Source organism: Tamandua tetradactyla, chromosome 5, assembly GCF_023851605.1.
Source record: "Tamandua tetradactyla isolate mTamTet1 chromosome 5, mTamTet1.pri, whole genome shotgun sequence".
In the NCBI taxonomy this organism is placed as follows: Eukaryota; Metazoa; Chordata; class Mammalia; order Pilosa; family Myrmecophagidae; genus Tamandua; species Tamandua tetradactyla.
In genome coordinates this window covers 78,223,179-78,242,665 of record NC_135331.1, presented here as the reverse complement: position 1 = coordinate 78,242,665, position 19,487 = coordinate 78,223,179, and the positions used below count along the sequence as shown (strand labels likewise).

At 41.9% G+C, this 19,487-nt stretch overlaps 1 protein-coding gene across 1 annotated transcript in view; it reads right to left on the bottom strand.

Moving 5' to 3' along the window:
* Nucleotides 1–19,487, bottom strand: part of USP13 (ubiquitin specific peptidase 13) — a 127,679-nt gene that overhangs the window by 8,365 nt on the left and 99,827 nt on the right. The window contains exons 14-19 of the mRNA XM_077161137.1: nucleotides 17,846–17,934; nucleotides 15,327–15,449; nucleotides 14,028–14,054; nucleotides 11,058–11,201; nucleotides 9,879–10,045; nucleotides 7,844–7,997 (exon numbers count right to left, since the gene is read on the bottom strand). Coding sequence (XP_077017252.1) covers nucleotides 7,844–7,997; nucleotides 9,879–10,045; nucleotides 11,058–11,201; nucleotides 14,028–14,054; nucleotides 15,327–15,449; nucleotides 17,846–17,934 — 704 coding nt within the window. The remainder of the gene's footprint in view (nucleotides 1–7,843; nucleotides 7,998–9,878; nucleotides 10,046–11,057; nucleotides 11,202–14,027; nucleotides 14,055–15,326; nucleotides 15,450–17,845; nucleotides 17,935–19,487) is intronic.

Sequence of the window (19,487 nt, the reverse complement as noted above, 5' to 3'; positions counted from 1 at the left end):
GAGGCTGAGACCGCTCATGATTCTTGATCCCGTTGGTTTTTAAAATCCTTTTGGAATAATTCTATATCAAATTCCAAATCTTCAGTTTGAGATACAGTGCTGGTCTCACAAAATGTGGCTTTCTTCTTAGCATTCTCATGAAGTAGAGAGAGAACAGGATACCCCAACCAAGTCTTTTTTCCAAAGAATTGTCCAGAAAATTTAATGAGCACTTCCCATCCTCAGTCAGTCACATCACTCAAACACTATCAGACACCAACACAGCCAGTGGGGTGACAAAACAGAGACATGGAGAAAAGGACAAATCCATGTACCCCAATACATTCAGACATGTCACTAAGCATCCTTCCTCCTCACTGGTTAAAAACCACTCACATGTGTACTCAGACTCATAAAAATAAATTAAAGAAAAACACTGGCATAAATGTTGGTCCTGTAATTAAAGTTTATCATGTTTATGAATATAAATAATTACCTCATGCGTTATTCAAGATCTCCTACTGGGAACCAAAGGAGAGAATCTCTCTCAACGCATTTGCAAAAACAGGTAGGAAATCTCCATTTATTATGTGTTTCCAAAGAGAAGGTTAAGGTGAAAAAACGAACTCCTGGTCCTGTGATGTGAACTTATTTGTAAATAGGATTTTGAAGATGTCACACTACTAAAAATGAGGCTAAACTGGACTAGACTAGACCCTAATCTAATACCACTGGGATCCTTATAGGGAGAGGAAATTGTCTACAGAGAAGGACAGAAAGATGGCATTGTGTCAGAGGCAGGGAGAGAGTTATGCTGCCCCAAGCCAAGCACTGTCATGGATCGCCAGCCACCCACCAGAAGCCAGGGGGCAGGCACACAAGGGATGGCTTCTCTCCTTTAAGAGGAGACATGGCCCTGCAGACACCTTCAGACTTTTAGCCACTGTTACTTAAGCCTACCTGTCTGTTACTTTGTAACAGCAGCCCTGTAACAAACTAGGACACAACCAGTCAGGGAAGCTACTGCTTATTCTCCTCTGAGTCTCCAGAGGTCCCCTTCCAAAGGACAGCATCACACACTCCCCCAGAGAGACCCCTTTTTATGTCAAAAGGAAAGGCCAGAATTGAACTATCTCTGAAACAAGCGCTCTTCCTCCCCACCTCTCTCTACAGACATCAAAAGAGTCCTTGAAACAACCATCAAGACCCCAGAGACTCTGAAGCCTTCCAGTGAGATCAGCCCAAACTGGGTTTTCTAACTGAATATTCATAACTTGAATAATTTGTATCATCACCTATCCCTGACTTTTCTCTGCACAATACCATCCCCAGTTAACGAACACCTGATTTACAACCTGTTCCCCCAACAACTTCATTTCCTTCATCCTTGCTCTGAAAAAGACTAGGGAAAGGAAAAGAAAAAGTTGGCATTTTTAGATAACTTTTGAATTCACAAAAAAAGAAGAATCTGAGCAAATCAAGACAGCTTAAGGCAGATGACAACATGGACAGAATCTTAAAGGGTCTACAAACTGCCTACCCCAAGCCAAGCCAGCTCAGAATTACCAATCCCCCTTGACCTCTCTTTGTTATTTTGCCTAAAGCTCCAAGCACGAAGCACTTCCCTCCAAACCGAATAGTTCTCTGCCATTCATACTTTAGTATAAACTACTTTACCCCCTTGCCCCCACTCCCCACACACAGGTGGCTTCCTCTTAACTTCCAATGGGAGCACTGAAAAGAGCAGGAATTGCAACCAGTGCTGAAGTGGGGTCTGGGTACCGAGTCCAGGTGCACTAGATAAGTGAGTCTGGTTCTCAGAGAGGCCACATGTACCTCCCACCGTCCTGATCCTCTTCTGGATTGCACTCCAAAACTCCACAGACATTTATGTGCTAGGCTTAAAACGTGTAGTAATTGTCACGAAACAGAACCTCTATTTCAACTTCCAGCCTCTATTCTATCAGAAAATGTGAAATAAGATGATTCAGTTGCAGATGAAAGAGCAAGTTCCTGGACTTCAAAACCAGCCAGGCTCTCGCTCCACTGCGAGCTAGTCTGAGCAGCCACTTCTCATCCGCATACCCAGCTGTGAGGGCGCGTGACAAGTGATGGGGACGCATCCGGCACATGGTAGGCATTTAATAAATGGCAGCTTTTACTTCATCGTGTTAACAATATTAACCCTTCTAAGCAAATTAGACCTTATTTAAATATGAGTGTCATGCAGTGGCTTTGCGTCCTCATTCTGAGAGATGGCAACTGTGATTTTTTAATTAACATATTCCCTACAGGAAGAACTTGATACAGGTGATTCCTTCAATCTCTGCCCCTGTAATAGTCACTTTCTCCAATTCCAATGCCTCCTTTCTTAATATTTTCCGTGTTAACCTGGTGTAGTGACATCCCAGTAGTCATTCTCCTGCCTTCACCAATACTACCCTGATTTCCGTTAAAGTCAGATGTTCTCAAACTTTAGCTGCAGCAGAAACACCTGGGAGGCCCCTTAAAACAGACTAGTGGGCCCCTTCCTCGAAGTTTCTATTTCAGTAGATCCGGAGTGGGGCATAAGAATTTGCATTGCTAACAAGCTCTCAGGTGAGCAGACACCATACTGCCAAGTCAGCCCCAGCCTGGAACCAGCGCTTTGCAGAAACCAAGCCCTCCCATCTTAGCCTGCACCCTAGGAAGGAAGGTGATACCACTGCCTTATGGGAACCAAGCCTTCCTGTCTCAGCCTGAATGCAAGGAAGGAAGGTAATGCCACCCTCAGGCTCCATGAGAGGAGCACGCCACCCTGCCCCAGGGTGGCACATGACAAAGGACAATGGAACACAGACTCAATCTGCGGTCATCTGAACCTGGAGGGATATAACCGTGGGGGCATTCGCAGCCATCTTGTGACCATTAGGTGCTGGGGGCATTCGCAGCCATCTTGTGACCATTAGGGAGCACCCACCTAAGACTGGAGCACACAGACGAAGCAGAAGTAAGAAATGCATTCAAGTAGAAGGGTGTGAGTCCTGAATCAAGGTCAGAGTTCCGCCGGTACTATCCAGCTTTTGTGAGACAATATACTGTTTGATGCTTAAACAACTGTGGCTTAATCAGCTTGGTGGCAATGGAACCTCAAAAGCTGAGGTTGTTTTTATTTTGTATATTTGTTTGTTCATTTGTTTTGGCTCTTCATTTTGCTCCTAAATAGCAATTACCCTTGCCCTTTAAATGTCTTCAATCCATCCAACTCAAATTTCAACCAATTCACCAATATGAAAAAAAAAAGGTAAAGGAAATACCCTGGGAATTTAAACACCCTAACCTAAGCAGAACACACACCTATCTCTCCAAGCTAACTTATGAATTTAATGTAATTCCAATCAAATACAGGATGTCCAATTACAAGATCAGTAACTTCCAAAAATCAAGAAAAACAATTTAGAAGATACAATGGAAAAAATTATTCTTTTGTAAGTAACACATAAAACGTAAGTCTGAGAAGTTACTTAACCGGAAATGCACAGGGTGTTTATAAAGAAAACAGCAGGGCTTTTCCAGGTAAGGGAAACTCAATATTGTAAATCTATCAGGTATTCCCAAACTAATCTCCAATAAATGAAACTATCCTACAAATCAATAAAAATGAGCTGAAAACAGCAATAAAAATGGGATAATAGGCCAAAGGGCATGAGGAGGCAATTGACACTAGAAGAAATAAAACCAGGCAACAAAATTACAAAAAATATAAACAATTCTCAGCCCAGAAGCACTTGTGGGGAAGAGGTAGAGAAACAGGTTACCAGCACTGCTCCAGGTATTTACAATAGGGCTGTGACTGGAAGGTAATGGATTACCTGTGCTAACACCTTAAAAATATGCATTTTTGACCCAAAAACTTCCCCTCCAGAAACTTACCCTAAAGAAATAATAAACTGAAGGCTCAAGAATGTTAATCAGCATTAAAAGAAAAAATTTAAATATCAAAGCAAGTATTTATTACGTGGATGGGAAATAAGGCATTTTTAGGCATGTTCATCCTTCAGGATATTTGTTATTTAAAAATCATTGCTGTCATCTTCTGAAGGTGTAAATAACTTCATTATTGGAAACTCTTTTGTAATAATCTTCTAGTTAAATGGTACCCAATTAGCCTAAAATTAGGCATATAAATTATGGTACATCTATTCAATGGAATATTATTGATATATGTTCAATTATATAGATTTCCATATATATGGAATATACCCACTACAAAATAACATAGAATAGCATTATATTTGTATAAATATACATATTTATATTTATTTTTATTTATTTGTATAGAAGGGTCTAACAAATATGGCTGGGTTATGGCCGGATAGTAAGACTGTGAGAAGTTTTTATTTTCCTCTTTCCATACATCTGTATTTTCTCAAGATTCTGAAGTTAATATGTAACATTTTAATTATAAGAAAACAATAAAAATGTTAATTTTAAAAAAGAGGAAAAAGAAAGAAATGACTGACATATAAACCGAAGTGCTAATGAAGTCAAGTACAAGAAATCATGCTTTTCCTTTCATTTGATTTAAGCAATGTAATACAACAGTATACCACCTACTCCTCCATGCAGCACATAGGAAGTTCACCTCGGTCCACTTACTGCCCTTAATTCTTTATTCAGACATTTGTTTCGCTGACCACATACCAAGAGCCAGACACAGGATTGGGGAAGCTACTTTAAAAAAAAAAAAACGCATTCTTTGGTAAAAAATCAGACTCAAAATACATTAGCTGGCTTAGAATGGTGTATGCTTTTCTTTTCATAATTAAATATTCCCCTACTTCTGCTGTTAGATTCTGCATATCTTGTGGCAATTTTTTGTAGTGTATCACTGCCTGCTTTTCCAGCCTCACCCAAAATGCCCTAAAGTTGGGGGCAGTGAATAGCAAGGCTACAGAGTTTGACCCGGTGTTTAAATGCATCATTCTGGCAGCTCATTTAAAGACCCAACTCAAAGGCCAGTAGTGTCAGGAATACCTGCAGATTACCTGAGTGCAGTCAGCCCCAAAGAGATGTGGCCATTCTGTACTATAATGACCATCTGCAAGAGAGTGGCACCTCCAGGCCCATTAGGAGAGAAGCCCTGACTCTCCTCCTTCTACTGCAAAAAACTGCAGCAGCTCTGTGGTTTATTCCTCCTATAAAGGACTCATCATCCCTGTGCCAGTTTGAATCTGTGGTGGACCCCAGAAAAGCCATGTCCTTTCAGCCTCACTCAGTATTGCTGGCTGGGAGCTTTCTGATTGTTCTCATGGGGCTGTGACCCACCCAATTGTGGGTATTAACCTTGGATTAGAGGGAGGTGTGCCTCCACCCATTCCGGTGAGTCCTATTAGTTTACTGAAGTCCTTTAAAAGAGGAAACATTTTGGAGGAAGCTTGAGAGCCACAACAGAGAAGACAGGAGAGCAACAGAGCAGAGTCACAAGAACCATGAGGGCCCACTCAGCCACAGACCTCTGATGAAGAAGGAAAATGCCCCTGGGGAGCTTCACGAAACAAGAAGCCTGCAGAGAAAGCTAGCAGATGTCGCCATGTTCACCACATGCTTCTCCAGCTGAGAGAGAAACCCTGAACTCATCGGCCTTTCTTGAGTGAAGGTAACCTCTTGCTGCCTTAATTTGGACATTTTTGTAGACTTGCTTTAATTTGGAGATTTTTACGGCTTTAGAACTATAAACTTATAGCTTATTAAACTCCGCTTTTTAAAAGCTATTCCATTTTTGGTATATTGTATTCCAGAAGCTAGGAAACTAAAACTCCCCCAAGAAAAATCCATTATGGAAAACCAATGAAGCAGTGAACTAATGTCATGCAACATATAATAAATCTTGCTAATGAATTATTGAGTAACTTGCTCATTACAGCTTTAAATATTTTAGGCAAGCCAGTGATTTCTGGAAAGTAAGACTTCCTTTGGGTGAAAATGGAAGTTAGGAGAGATACAATTCATCCTTTTCTCATCCAGACAGGATTAAAACTGTTTCAGTGGAAGAAACTCCTATTTCATGTAAAAAAAAGGAGAAATTTCCTTCCCTCCCTATCTCTCTAGCTTTAGATCAGTAGAGATTAGCATTACAGCTATATGGTGATGGGAACAAGTGCTGCTAGTGTAACTTTAATTAAATCCAATTAAATGCCAGGCACCATGAGGTTTAAAAATTAGGAAATGGCCTTGCCGAGCAGATAAAACAAGGCATCGGCGTTGAGCACTGCTCTGGAGCCAGACTCTCTGGGCTAGAGTTCTGGATCCACCCATCACTGGCTGTGAGACCTTGACAAGTTACTAAACCTCTCCACCTCAGTTTCCCCATCTGCAAAATGGGGATAATAACAGTCCCCACTTCACAGGCTACTGTGACACTAAACCTGGCACGAAGGAAAGTATTGTTAAAACTCATGTAATTACTATGAGCATATGAGGCAAGCATGCACTGACCATAACACGATTTGAGAAAGCCTTCCAGAAAAGACAGGATCTGCACTCAGCTGTGAATTGGGTAGGATTTTAGGGAGCAGAGGTGGGAGAGAAAGGTGCTTCACAAACAGGGAGTCACCTGAGCAGAGCTGGGGAGGGGTGAGAGGAGGGTCAGCAATGCTGGTGGCCCCTGCACCAGCCCCTGAGCTGCAGAACTGGAGGCACGGCCAGCCAGCCAATGGTGGAAGGGGTGGAGTGCCAGGCCAGAGGGCCTGAGTGTCCTAGGAGGCAGATATTCATGGCTATTAAGAGTATAGACTCTGGGTCTGTGTCCTGGCTCCACCTAAATTGTGCAACTTTGGGCAAGGTGCCTAATCTGTGCCTTCATTCCCTCACCTTTGTAAGTAGGGAAACTAAGAGAACTGACCTCATGGAGTATGGTGAGGACAGAATGAGGGTTGTGTGTGGGTGCCCTCTCAGGAAGCATGCTGCATTTCAGCCTGCTTCCTGGGGTATGGACAGGAGCCCCTGGAGAGGCAGCACCAAGAAAGGTCCAGACCCTTGTGAACAGACCTTCTAAGACCTGATCTAAGTGTGGCTGAAATGAACGAGGGTGGGCTTTAATCCATCTACTCGAGGCCTTATGGAGAGGATTCAAGAGTCAGAGAAGAGCACCGGAGGAGACAAAGGACCCTGCTGGTGGATGGGGGGGCGGGGCAGACCGAAGAATGCCAGAGATGGCGGCCAGCAGCACCTAGCCTTCAGGGAGAAGGCAGGGTCTGGTGGGTGCTGTGTCCTGGGACTCCTGGCTTCTGAGACCGAGAGGCAGGAATTGCTGTTGAGGCCACCCATGGCGTGGAATCCGCCTTGCAGCCTGGCACACAAAGACGACATGCAAGGTGCTCAGGCCAGGCCTGGCACAGACTGGCATGTATGTGTGTTCACTCTAAAAAGACAGACAATCGGCCCAGGCACCACTTGCTGCTGCCTGAGACCAGCCTTCAGGAAATGACCAGCAGTTCTAAAATAACAGATGGTGCCAGTTACTGGTAATGACAGGGTCACTGCTTTTCAACTGTTCAAAAAATATCCCCATGAAAATAAATGCTCTCTTTGGAACAAAAGCTTCCGTGGTCCATGAAGAAATGTTACTGAAAAGGAACAGACCAGCTCAAAGCTGGAGCTAAGCTCTGTTTGTGTCCACACACTACCAGATGCAGCTTTCCAAGTTAGCACAAGTCTATCAGTTCTCGGTGGCCTCTGCAAAGTGGCAGGTGTACCACTTAGGAGAAGATGGGCCAGTGCTAACTTTTAAATAGTGGAAAAGATAGTAATATGCAATGATGAGAGGGAGGCATGAGCCTAACATAGTCATGACGGTGTAGGCAACCCCAATGCAAGAACTTACTTCCAGATCCATCCTTGACTCTAGGACCTTCAGGCTTGGCCTCAGAAATAATGTTCGCGTTGGCATTGTTCTCCATTTCGACCACAAAGTCACTGTCCTCTTCAAACTCAGGGTGGCTGAAGATCCAATCCAGGGCTCTCTCCAGATTATGATTCTAATTAAAAAAAAAAAGTTTTACAATTTATACAGTCCCCAGGGTCACTAAATACTGACCATTTGACCTAGGATGTCAAGCAGACAGGGCAGGAGACCTGAACTCATGAGTCCCTGGTACCTCTAACTAAGAAGGCATGTGGGCTGACATTGTGCAAGGCTCTTGACCAAGGGCTATAATTGGATTCAGCCTTTGAGCAGCCGACAGACCTAGCTCAGCATTTCTGTAGGCTGAGGCTAATGATGAAGGCACACAGAACGCCGAAAGGCATGACATTCGCCCAAGTGCAGCCCTTTCTAAAGCCATGCTAATTGGTCACATTGCATTGCCTACCAACCGTGTTTCCTGCAGATAATCATACAAGAAGCGCCAACAGGAGAAGCATGTCAGAGCCTCCTCTCCCTAAATGCTGGTAAGATAGTTGAGGAGTTGCAGTAGAGATAGGATGAGCGCCTTGACAGGTGATGACAACTCTGGTTACCTAAGTAGTTTTTAAACCTCACTCCATGCCAGTTAAAATAATTAAACGCTAAAAATATTTCATCACAGAGATACAACCTAATGTTTTTACAAATAAAAAGCATTTCAATCTTCTCCTTGTAGTATCACTTGCAGGTTAGAATTTCCCACGTAACAGACAAGTAAAGTGGATGGGACACAAGAAAATGTCCCTGCTGAAACAAATTCTGGCTGAGATGTTTTGGACATTGTAAAGGGAAAGAGTTTGCTCCAGCCACAGTTCCATAAGCCAGTGGAGAGCTGCTGTGACCTTGGCCACAAAGCCCAGCAGGCACCATTCAGGACAGGCAAGAAGGAATCTGTGGTGGACATACTGTCAAAAATGAATTAAGATTGCGGCAAGAAAGGGTGGGTTAAAAGAAAAAGTACTTTCCCTCAATATTAAATATATATCTGCACTGCAAGGAGAAACATCTATTCATCCTCCAGTTTTACAGTCCCTTCTCTCCTGACCATATTAGGAGGTCCAAGACTACTAGGAGAACCTTTTTTCTTTGCAGGAAACTCCAAGGAGACATTCAGCCTTCTCCATGAGAATTTCTGAGACATTTCTCCAGGGTTTTGGAATCGGAAAAGTAATATTTCTTCTAGAGAACTGTATTATCAGACACTGAATCTCATGCATCTCTCTTTGCTTTAAGGCCCAAAGTCAAATCAGTGACCCCATTAATAAGCATTCAAAGTGATATGGAATTTCTTACAATTTGATCATCATTTTTATGAACTGAATCATGTCTCCCCAAAACAGACGTTTGAGTTCTAACCCCCAACCCTGTGGATGTGAACCCATCAGTAAATCTTACCTTTGAAGACATTATTAGCTAAAGTGAGGCCAAACTGAATCATAGCGAGCCCTAATCCAGCATGACTGCAAAAGAAACTGGTCAAAAGGAGTAAAATACAGACAAGGAGAGAGTCAGCAAGGTGACAGAGGCTGAGGTTGAGTTAGGGAGTGCCAGCAAGTCACCGCCACAATGCTGCAGGCTTCAGAAAGTGTGGTCCTGCCAACACCTGGATCTTGGGCTTGTAGCCTCCAAAACTGCGAGACAATAAATTCCTGCTGCTTAAGCCAACCAGTCTGTAGTGGATGTTACAGCAGCCCTGGCAAACTAAGACAATCTTGCCCCACCCTTATTCTCTCCTTATTCTTAAATTCTCTGTAAGTTAAGACAATAAATGACTGAGTCCCTCAACCATTTACTTTAGTTTTCTATATATTATATGCATATGGGCCATGGTGGTACAGAGCAGGACAAACACGATTCAGAATGATCAAAGGATATTGTGAAGACCCAATTGCTACAAGCAAACTTGAGCCAGCTCCCAGGAGAGGAAGGCATTCACACACACTCTCCAGTTTACCGTTGCTCGCAGCGCCTGAAGAGCCTGATTTCGCTGGAATCCCATGGAGGTAATGATGGCTACAATCTCCTCTGGAGGTTGGTTATCCAATCCAGTAGCACCAAAAACAGAGGCTCCAGCAGAAGCTGCTCCCCCATAACCAGGCATGGTCAGCGGCTCAGCAAAATCTGGGGAAAATCAACAAACTCAAGGCTTGTTTTTTGTGGTCTTGAAATGTACAACACTTTATAGCCTAGGAGGAGAGACCCTTATAAAGTTACAATAAGCAAGACAAGCTGGTAGTGTTTAAACACATAGATCGTATAGATATACAGGCCATATAGATCAATGGAATAGAACTGAGAGCCCAGAAATAAATCACTTATCTGTGGTCAACTGATTTTCAACAAGGATGCCAAGTTCATTCAATGGAGAAAGATCAGTCTTTTCACAAATGGTGCTGGAACAACTAACTGGATATCCACATTCAAAAGAATAAATTTGGACCTCCAACTCATGCCATATACAAAAATTAACTCAAAATGGATCAAGGATCCAAATGTTAGAGCTAAAACTACAAAAGAAAACACAGGTGCAACAACTCAAATGTCCTTCAACTGATGAACAGATAACAAAATGTAGCATATTCATACAATAAAATATTAGTCGGTCATAAAACAGAAAGAAGTACTGATATATGCTACAACATGAATGAACTTTTTAAAACACTATGCCAAGTGAAAGAAGCTGGACACAAAGGCTGCTTATATGATTCCGTTTATATGAACTATCCAGAATAGGCAGTTCATGAAGACAGAGAGTCGGTCAGGGGCTGCAAGGGGCTGCAAGGGGCTGCTGCCAGGTGGATAGGGAGTGACTGCGAATGGATACAGGATCTCTCTTGGGGGAATATATGTCCTAAAATGAAATGGTGTTAATGGATACACAATTCTGAATATACTAAAAGCCAATGAATTCTACAATTTAAAGGGTCAAATACATCTCAATAAGGATGTTATTAAAAAACAAAAATGAAGGAAAGGCAGAGACTGAGTTCAGTTGGTTAAGTCCCCCACTGCAGCAGATTATAGGCTGGAAAGTCATTTTCGGGACACAGTCAGTGGGGACCTGGCAGGACCAAGACTCAGCATCACTGAAGACAACATCAGTCTCCAAAGCTTTTGCCATTTCTGACCCTACCTGGCTCTTCCATGTGAACAACGATCCAGTTGAAGGCCACCTCGGCCCCCATATTTCCAGTAAAGTACACCGCCTTCCGGCACGCTTCTAGAGGGAAGCCCATCTCCGCCAGCTGCATCACTGAGGACTCGTCGATATCTGATGCTGCAAAGCACAACAGGGAGAAAGTGAACTCCATTTCTTCTTGTTTTAGCTGTCTCTCTTCCCTCCCTTATCCACATGCTACCCCCAAAACTATGATTTTGTTTTCTGGGTGGGAGGGTATAGTTCTGCTGTGCTCTGCTTTGTGCGAAGCCATTCAAACACTAAGCTATTTGAGCTGATGGTAGAACTTTAACCTGGATACAGGAACCATGCTGATTATTTGAACAATTCAAGCACTAAAAAAAAAGCCTAATTTCATATGGGGACATTTAGAGTATTGCTAGAACCATTTCACCTTTTCAGATTATTTCCAGCTGCCTTATCTAAGACCAAAACTTGAAAAGAAGAGTATTAACCAAGATCTAAAAAGCCTATTCCTTAAGACTCAGAGAAAGCCACAACAGGCTATTAGTTATATCCAGCAGTCCTTAGTAAATAATCATCTATGGGAAATGTAGACCCCAAACAGTGTGTATGGAAGGAAAGAATATACCTTTTAATTATATACATTTAAAATAATATAATAAAGAAAATAATTTTTTACAAACTTAACTCAGGCTGAGACACAAAGGATTTTGTTTTCTTAATTGAAACAGTTATTGGTATCTTGTGTGTGTGTTTGGGGGTGGAAGGGGTACCCATACTCAGTGTTCTCAAACAGTACCAAGGGGAGGAAACTAAACAGTAGTACAAAACATATCCCTTATGTTTCTACATCCTGAGTTCTCTAGTCTACTGAAAATTCTCCCAAAGATGACAAGCAGTAAAGAAGAACTGAGGGAGAGAGAAATCTGTACTATAAAAATTATGCTTAAAAGTTTATTTATCAAAGTTCTCCTTTGATAAGGAAGATTCACAGCTCATCCTATCAAGGTCATTTTCAAAAAAGCAAAGATGTAGGGTACCAGTGATTCCCAAATTGTGTTTTCTGGTATCCTAATGCTCTAAGAGACATGTATTTGTTGAACTGCAAAACCAAGAAATTCCAGGGTCAGATAAGTTTTTAAAGCCTAGTCTATTCTCCACTTAGAAATTCACAATGCACATTAGTATAGTGCAGATTTAAAAGTCCTGTAATGAAGAATTCTCAGTAAAGAAACTATGAAATTATTTCTGTAGAACTCCTTCCAATATCCGCTAAGACTCTAGTGTTCCCCAGAATGTGGTTTTAGAAGTGCAGTTTCATAAGAAATTATACCTAATATATTAGGTTGAAAATGTATCATTCCATTTTTGAGAAAAATAAAGTAATCCAGGCATAGGAAAAAATTAGTAGAAGGACATACCCCAAAGGTTAATAGGAGTGTTGGGTCATGATGCTTTTTATCGCTAATTCAATAATTTCTAAATGTCTTTTTACTATCGTAATAAGAAAATACTCAATTATTCTTTTTAAAATATGGGAAAGGCAAGATGCAAATGCTAATTAGCCCGAGATGATTCTACTTTCTCCTACTGAGTACAAGAAATGGCAGACACAACAGCATGCTTGGACCCAAAAGGAAGTAAGTGGCCAAACCAGTATCACTGGAAAATGTCGACCTGCGCATGGTAAATGCACACTTGTCTGGCAGAGTCAGTTTCAACTCCCCAGCATCTGCCCTGAGGGTCAACTCCTGCAGCCCAACAAGCCCCCCTCACATTCCAAGAAAGTTTGAGTGGCATGAAAAAAAAAAACACTGACTCTGGTTCTGGTTTAGGTTTCAACTCTAGGATCTCTGAACTTTCTTAGGTCTCAATCTGTAAAAGGTCACCTGTCCTGCCCTTCTAACTGTGATAATCAAATGAGAATCTGGACCTTAAATAAATAGTAAAGTTATATATTGTTGAAAGAACTTAGGGAAGGATCTATGCAAAATGGTCCAAGGTAAGCATTCACAAATGTTAGCTGCCACTGTTATTACCACAATTAGGCTATCCCGATGGCGATGACGAGCCAGCGCCAGGACTGCACCAGACCCCTCAACCCTGACAGGCTCCATGTGACAGTCAGGGCAGGCACCCTAACAGCTTCTTCTAGCAGTCAGCAAATCACAAGTGGCCCAAGAAAGGAAACATGGAAGTCTAAGCCACCTGGCCAGTCATTTGCAATGTGGAACTCTTGAACTTATAAATTAGCAAGTTATACTCCAAAAAGACTGTTAAAAAGATTGAGTAGTTAGTGCTAAAAACACCATCCTCTCCCTCATTAATATCTATATATTCATCATTAATGGTTTATTTTTTCAAATGTTCCTTTTAGAATGCCAAGAGTATCAAGTCTCAAAAGATTAAGGAACTGAAAATCTACAAAATTAATAGACAGTCCAATGAAGCTGTTGGACTTCATTGGACTCCCAATGTCCTTGAGAGTTTTGATAAATGCTGCATGTCCTATCAGTCACATGTTATTATGATGTATTCAGCAACACGAATGGAGACTGTGGCTGACCACTGTGCCATTATAGCAGAAAGAAGCATAGTCACATGGCCAGAGAGGGAAGAAATGCCATTATTATCCCATGCTCATATGTGAAGAAAATGAGGTTCAGACAAGTTAAGTAAAGAATTCTAGGTCACATAGCTAAAAATGGCCAGGGTGGCGACTGCATCCCCGAGCTGGTTGGCAGTCATGCCAATGGCGAGTCTCCAGAGCTGCAGGGCCACCTAACAGCCTACCACTGGTTTATATTTGCTAACTCAACCTGGAGGCAAAGAATTTTCCTACCCGGGAAACACTACAAACACACAAGTACAGAGAAATGTCCTTTACTGAACTCCCACATACAAATGCATCAGACCAATAACAATTCTAGGACACTGAGAAAAGTTGTAAAAAATACATACGGTCTATCAGCTGGTTCATCAGGCGATCTGGAAATTAAGGGAGAGGGCAGAAAATGAGAGCAAACCCTTCAAAGAGTTTTGAGAAAGAAACAGAGTTGACCCAGAGCACTCCCAAACTTCCCATTCCCTTGAGAATTCACATTTTCAACCCCTCACCCCCTTCCACAGACCACCTCAGCCTACAGGACATCAAGTCATCACCATAATGAGGGAAAATAACTGATTTCAGGCATTTAAACCAGAAAAAAACATGCTATTCGGATTATCATCTCATTGTATTTCTAAGAATTCTGTATACTGTAAACCAAGGATTGGAAAGACAGCAACAGTTGCTAACAACCATTTTTTGTTTCTCCATTGCTTATACTACCTCTTCTTTCTTTCTTTAATGAACTGCCTGTACCAAAAACCTAGTATATTACACATAAGCCCCTTCTGTACCATCTGTAGTCTGCAAATTAGCCTTTGCATCATTAGAGAATACAACACAGATGCCTGTCTTGAATCCAGTCTTGCTTTCCTATACTTATTATACCCTTCTTTACAACCTGGATGTGGTCACCAATGATAGTCACTGCTTGACTGATGGAAAGCCTTTGATGGAGAGTCCATGAGTACTCTACCATTATTAGTTAATTTACATGATTAATTCATTAAGAAGGTGAACAATAAACAGGTGAGCAAACTAAGCCAAAAATAACTGAGGTAGTAACTTTTGACAAGTTCTTAAACCCACGAAAGTGAACCAGCTATATTTTATGTCCTTTTCCCTTATAAAGTGAATTATTCTGAACAATGCCCAAGCACTCACGGAGTGAAAGAGAGAGTCAAACCGCTCCGTTGCTGCAAAGCTGGGGAAGTGGTTGAGATTTTTTAAACCAACATATGCTATTAAATTCAGCCTCTCGGTTGTCCAAAAGCCCTGCTAGGAATGACATAGCTCCCGCTAAGTTGTCCAAGACTATGAAAAGCATGCTCCTCCTCCCAACAGGTCCATGTGGAGGGGAGGAGAGAGACAATGCCAGAGGCAACACAACCTAAAAAGTGTTTGGAGATCTGCTGCCCTCTGTTGACAGTTATTTTCACAGGTTCATTTCAACCACTTGTGATGGGTCTGTGCGTCTTTCAATGACTATTTTAAGTTTCTGGCCGTGGACAAGCCTCAGGGTCACACTGCAGGAAGGCAGCCAACAAAAGCCCTGTGGGCGGGGGCAGCAGCAAAGAGCGGTGGAGGAAACCTAAGTGGCTGTCCCAGCAAAGGAAGCGGGTACAGCAAGGCTTCCTCCCTGAAGATGGTACCTTTGGAGTCATCAGGAATGACTATGGGGGGACTGATATCTGGAAGTTCCTCCTCTCCTGGCTGCAACCCCCTGGCTCGGAGATGGTTGATATCAAGTAGATCTGGCATGTCAATTGAAACATCTGCAAAATGAGAGAGATTATATTCACTGGGCTTTCAAAAAAAGCTCCCAATACCTTATATAAAGCCAGCACCATTAAGTCTACATGCATGTGTCTAGTCAGAGCAAAGGGATGTTTTCCAGCTCCCTGGAACATATATTAGACCAGAGAATTCATCAAAAGTGATTAGATTTTGAAGAACCTGGGGGAAGTACAGAAGGTGACAAAACTTCACACCGAACAACAGCTGGGCTAAACCAGAAGTTGCAAACTGACAGCCCATAAGCCGTCTGTGGCTCTGACATATTGCATGTGAGGTTCTTAATGTGTTGGCAGCAAACTGCAATTCTGAAATCAGAATACTTAATAGAAAACCCAGATTTCCAACTTATTCTGAAAACATGAAGCTGCGGCACATTCTCTTATAGAAACGACTGCCTGGAGCTGACCATCAGCTTCCACCCTAGACAGCACATGCCCTCTGTGACTGTGGCACCCCCATTCATTTTCCCTAGGCCCCCAACCCTGAGCATCATAACTGTGCTATTCCACATCTGAGAAAAGAGAAACGTTTTTCTAATCCAAATCTTTATCCAAAGTGCGAACACCCAGAAAAGGTCAAGAGAGCCCTGTACGTTTCTCATATTCAGCCTCCTTTCATTTACATCATCCCCTGACCTTTCTAGGTGTCTGAGTTCGCAACTCCTAGTTTAACCCTTTCTCAGATCATGATATGGGCACTGTGATTATTCTAATGAAGGTAATAAATAAAGAACATAGTTTTAATGGAATTATTGATTGGATCCTGGGTGTCTTAGTCTTTGGGGTGCATTTTTTTTAACATCTCAGTTCAGTTATTATGGTTGATTTAATCAAATACAAAATTTATCAGTCTCATAGCTTCTTGAGATTTTGATATCACACATTCAATTATGATATAAAAAAAATGGGTTCAAATGTTGAGTCCAGGACATATCTCTTAAACTAGCAAACAGGAACTGAGAATACTGTCCCCCAAACCAGTTATGACGCCAGGTGCCTAAATCCTATTTTAAAATGACAGCCTGAAGAACAAAGCTTGGTTAGGAAACAAAATTTTCTCTCGGGCAACAAAGACAAACATAATATCTGGCAAAATCATTACAATTGCTCCTCAAGAGAAAATTCAGATTCAGTAAAGAAAGCTTTGAACTTCTTTAAAATCATCAAGTTTATGAAAACTGATTTAAATTTTTGTTTCTTGATGGAAATTCCAAGGATAAAGAAAACTGTTTTCAAAGCCTTCAGAACAGATGGGCTGTCTCCCCCAGGAACTTCCCAGGTCCACAGCAGAGAGTAAGTGATCAATGTCCTGCCCTCTGACCTACCCACCAATGAATGAGTCCAACTGGAAAACTGAGGATTTCCTGTCCAATCAGGAGCAGCCCAGCACAATCTCACATGGCAAAGAAGTGCAACACAAACTGCTGATGCTGGGGGTTCTGGAAAGCTACGCTTGCCAGTCTGATATTCTTTTTTGCCTATCCCTTCCAATAAGTACTTAATGAAGCAGCATAGAGACTTGATTTGGTTTGTCTGTTTGTTTGTTTTTGCCTGGGCAGGCACTAGGAGATGTGTATTTTGTTAAGTGCTCAAAACATAACAACTTGAAATGATTTGCAAAAAGTTGGAGGTAACTGCTTGAGAAACCACAGAAGATAACACTGTAACCACCTAAGGACATACTTCATATTAGGCCATGATGGTAGAGAAAAGGCTCGTGTGCATCACCTAGAACATTAACCTCGAACAGTGGTCAAGGATCTTCAAAATCAGCCAGAAGCCCAATGAAGCCAAATGCGCATTCCTGTTTTTGGCTTTCTAATACAACTGACTGCACCCATTTTACTATTAATAAAATCTGCATGATTTGCTTGGACATCTTAACCCTTCGGAGGCAGCAGAGAAATAGGAGATGGGATATGCAGAGACCTGTGACTGCCTGCAACCCAAAGTGTCATCTCCACACCCACGGCACTGGCGTCACCTGAGAGACGGTCAGCATCCAACACTGCAGGCCCCGATCCCGGCTACTGAAACAACGCCTTGTTTTAACAAGAGCCCATGCAGTCTGGACTTACAGTAAAGTTTGAAAAACCAGCTTATTTGATAATGTGAAGATTCTGCTTTCACTCCTAGAACCCAGTATTTCCAGACTCCATTACTGGAGAGGCAGTGGTAGCACATGGTTCTATATAAGTGCTTACCATATACTCTGATTCAAAAGAGAGAAAAGGGGAAATAATACTAAGAAGAAGGAAAAAAAAAGAATGAAGTGGAATGGTTTATGGCAGCCAACAAAATGGGCTCTTTCACATGCCACATCAGTAAAATGGCTAATTTGATGTTTTAAGCAAAAGCATGCAAAAGATACCTACCAAATTTTTTGGGAACCCAGTCAAGACCAAAAGTGAACTTCTTTATCTGCACTACCAAGTATTCAGGGAATGAGGCAAAGCGAGATGTTCTGGGAAACACAAGGGGATTATATCAATGAAACAAGGCAATAAGAATTGTGAAAACAGTTCATGAAATATCATAAGCTTTGCTTGAGGCATACCTGGCAGTACCAATGACTGCACTGGAGAAGAGAAACCCACAAACACAGATGCAGAAGTGCACACACACTCACTCACTCCTGCTCATTCTCTCCAACCTCATCAGAAGAAAATGTTGGACATAGGAGAATGTCATCCCTTGGGAATAATTCGGGCCCATTTTGAAATTGTGGACTTCTACTTTGCTGGGCATTTTATATTTCTGAAAGGTGCTTTTCAATCATAAAAATGTGTTGCTCTAAAGTCCTTACTAGAATTTAGCATAAGGATTTGTAAGCATGTGCAGGCATACATGCATAATGTGTTTACACATGAGGTCTGATGATGCTCTCAGGTGACCCTAACCCAGCCCCACCTCCACTGCACCCGTAATCACTATCTTACAGCACAGAGCTAGTTCAAGGAGGGTTTCTGCTGGAACATTAAGGCTGACTACTAGAATGGCAGGGCCTCATCAAAACCCCAGTGTACCTAACTCCACCTCACAGGGAACTTAGAAGTACTTCTATTTTGAACGCATTAAACAAAATACCTAATTCCAGGATTTACATTTTAAAGTTAGTACATATAGTCAAGGCCCTAAGCTTCTCTCCAATCTTTTCAGATAAGCTGAATTTTTCCTGGACTTCGGTTTGACAATTTACTGTGCAAACAATTCGACATGTACATCAAATTGATGACCAGGTTCCAGGTCATTCTCTCCATGCTTATCATCTTGTTCTTAATCACCATTTCTATTCAAAAGTCAGTGTGGGCATGGTAGGTACATACATGAAAGAAAATGAGCTGCAGCTATTACCATTTAAAATAAAAACTTCTGGAAAATCCCCCTCAAATTCCCACTTTTCAAATCATCCGAGAATTCTGAAAACAATGCAAAGGCACTGCTGCCCCCTGGTGTAGCTGAGAAACCACAGCGCAGGGACAGAGCCTTGGACAGAGCTGAAAGCAATATGCCGTGCTATTCACTCTAATTCCAGGCAAACCGCTGACTTGCCCTGAGGCTCTGCTTTCACGTCCACATGAAGGATTTACTGTATTATCTATCTGCCAGGGTTATGCAGTATTCATAGCATCATGTAAAACCCCTCAGCACAGTTTTATATATGCCTAAGGAATTACCATGGTTATTTTCTCACGGAGCTAGAATCCGAGAGGCCTTGGATATTGCATGGGCCTGTCCCTGGCCTATGTTTTACCCCAGGCAAGTTCCATCACCTCTCTCTATGTGAAATTCCCAATGTCTGGGATGTCAGAAAGGCACAAATGATAACAAAAAGGGAGCACTTCTGGGGACAGAAGCTTTATTAACCTAAAGAATAGATTTCCTATTCTAGCTCACTCTCCAGCAATGATATATGATCTCTAATTAGGTTTTTCCCATCTTCCAAGAAGTGGTAATAAATGTCATTTCTATTTAAATGTAGTGAAGCCCTCAGCTTCACCAAAAAAAAAAAGTAAT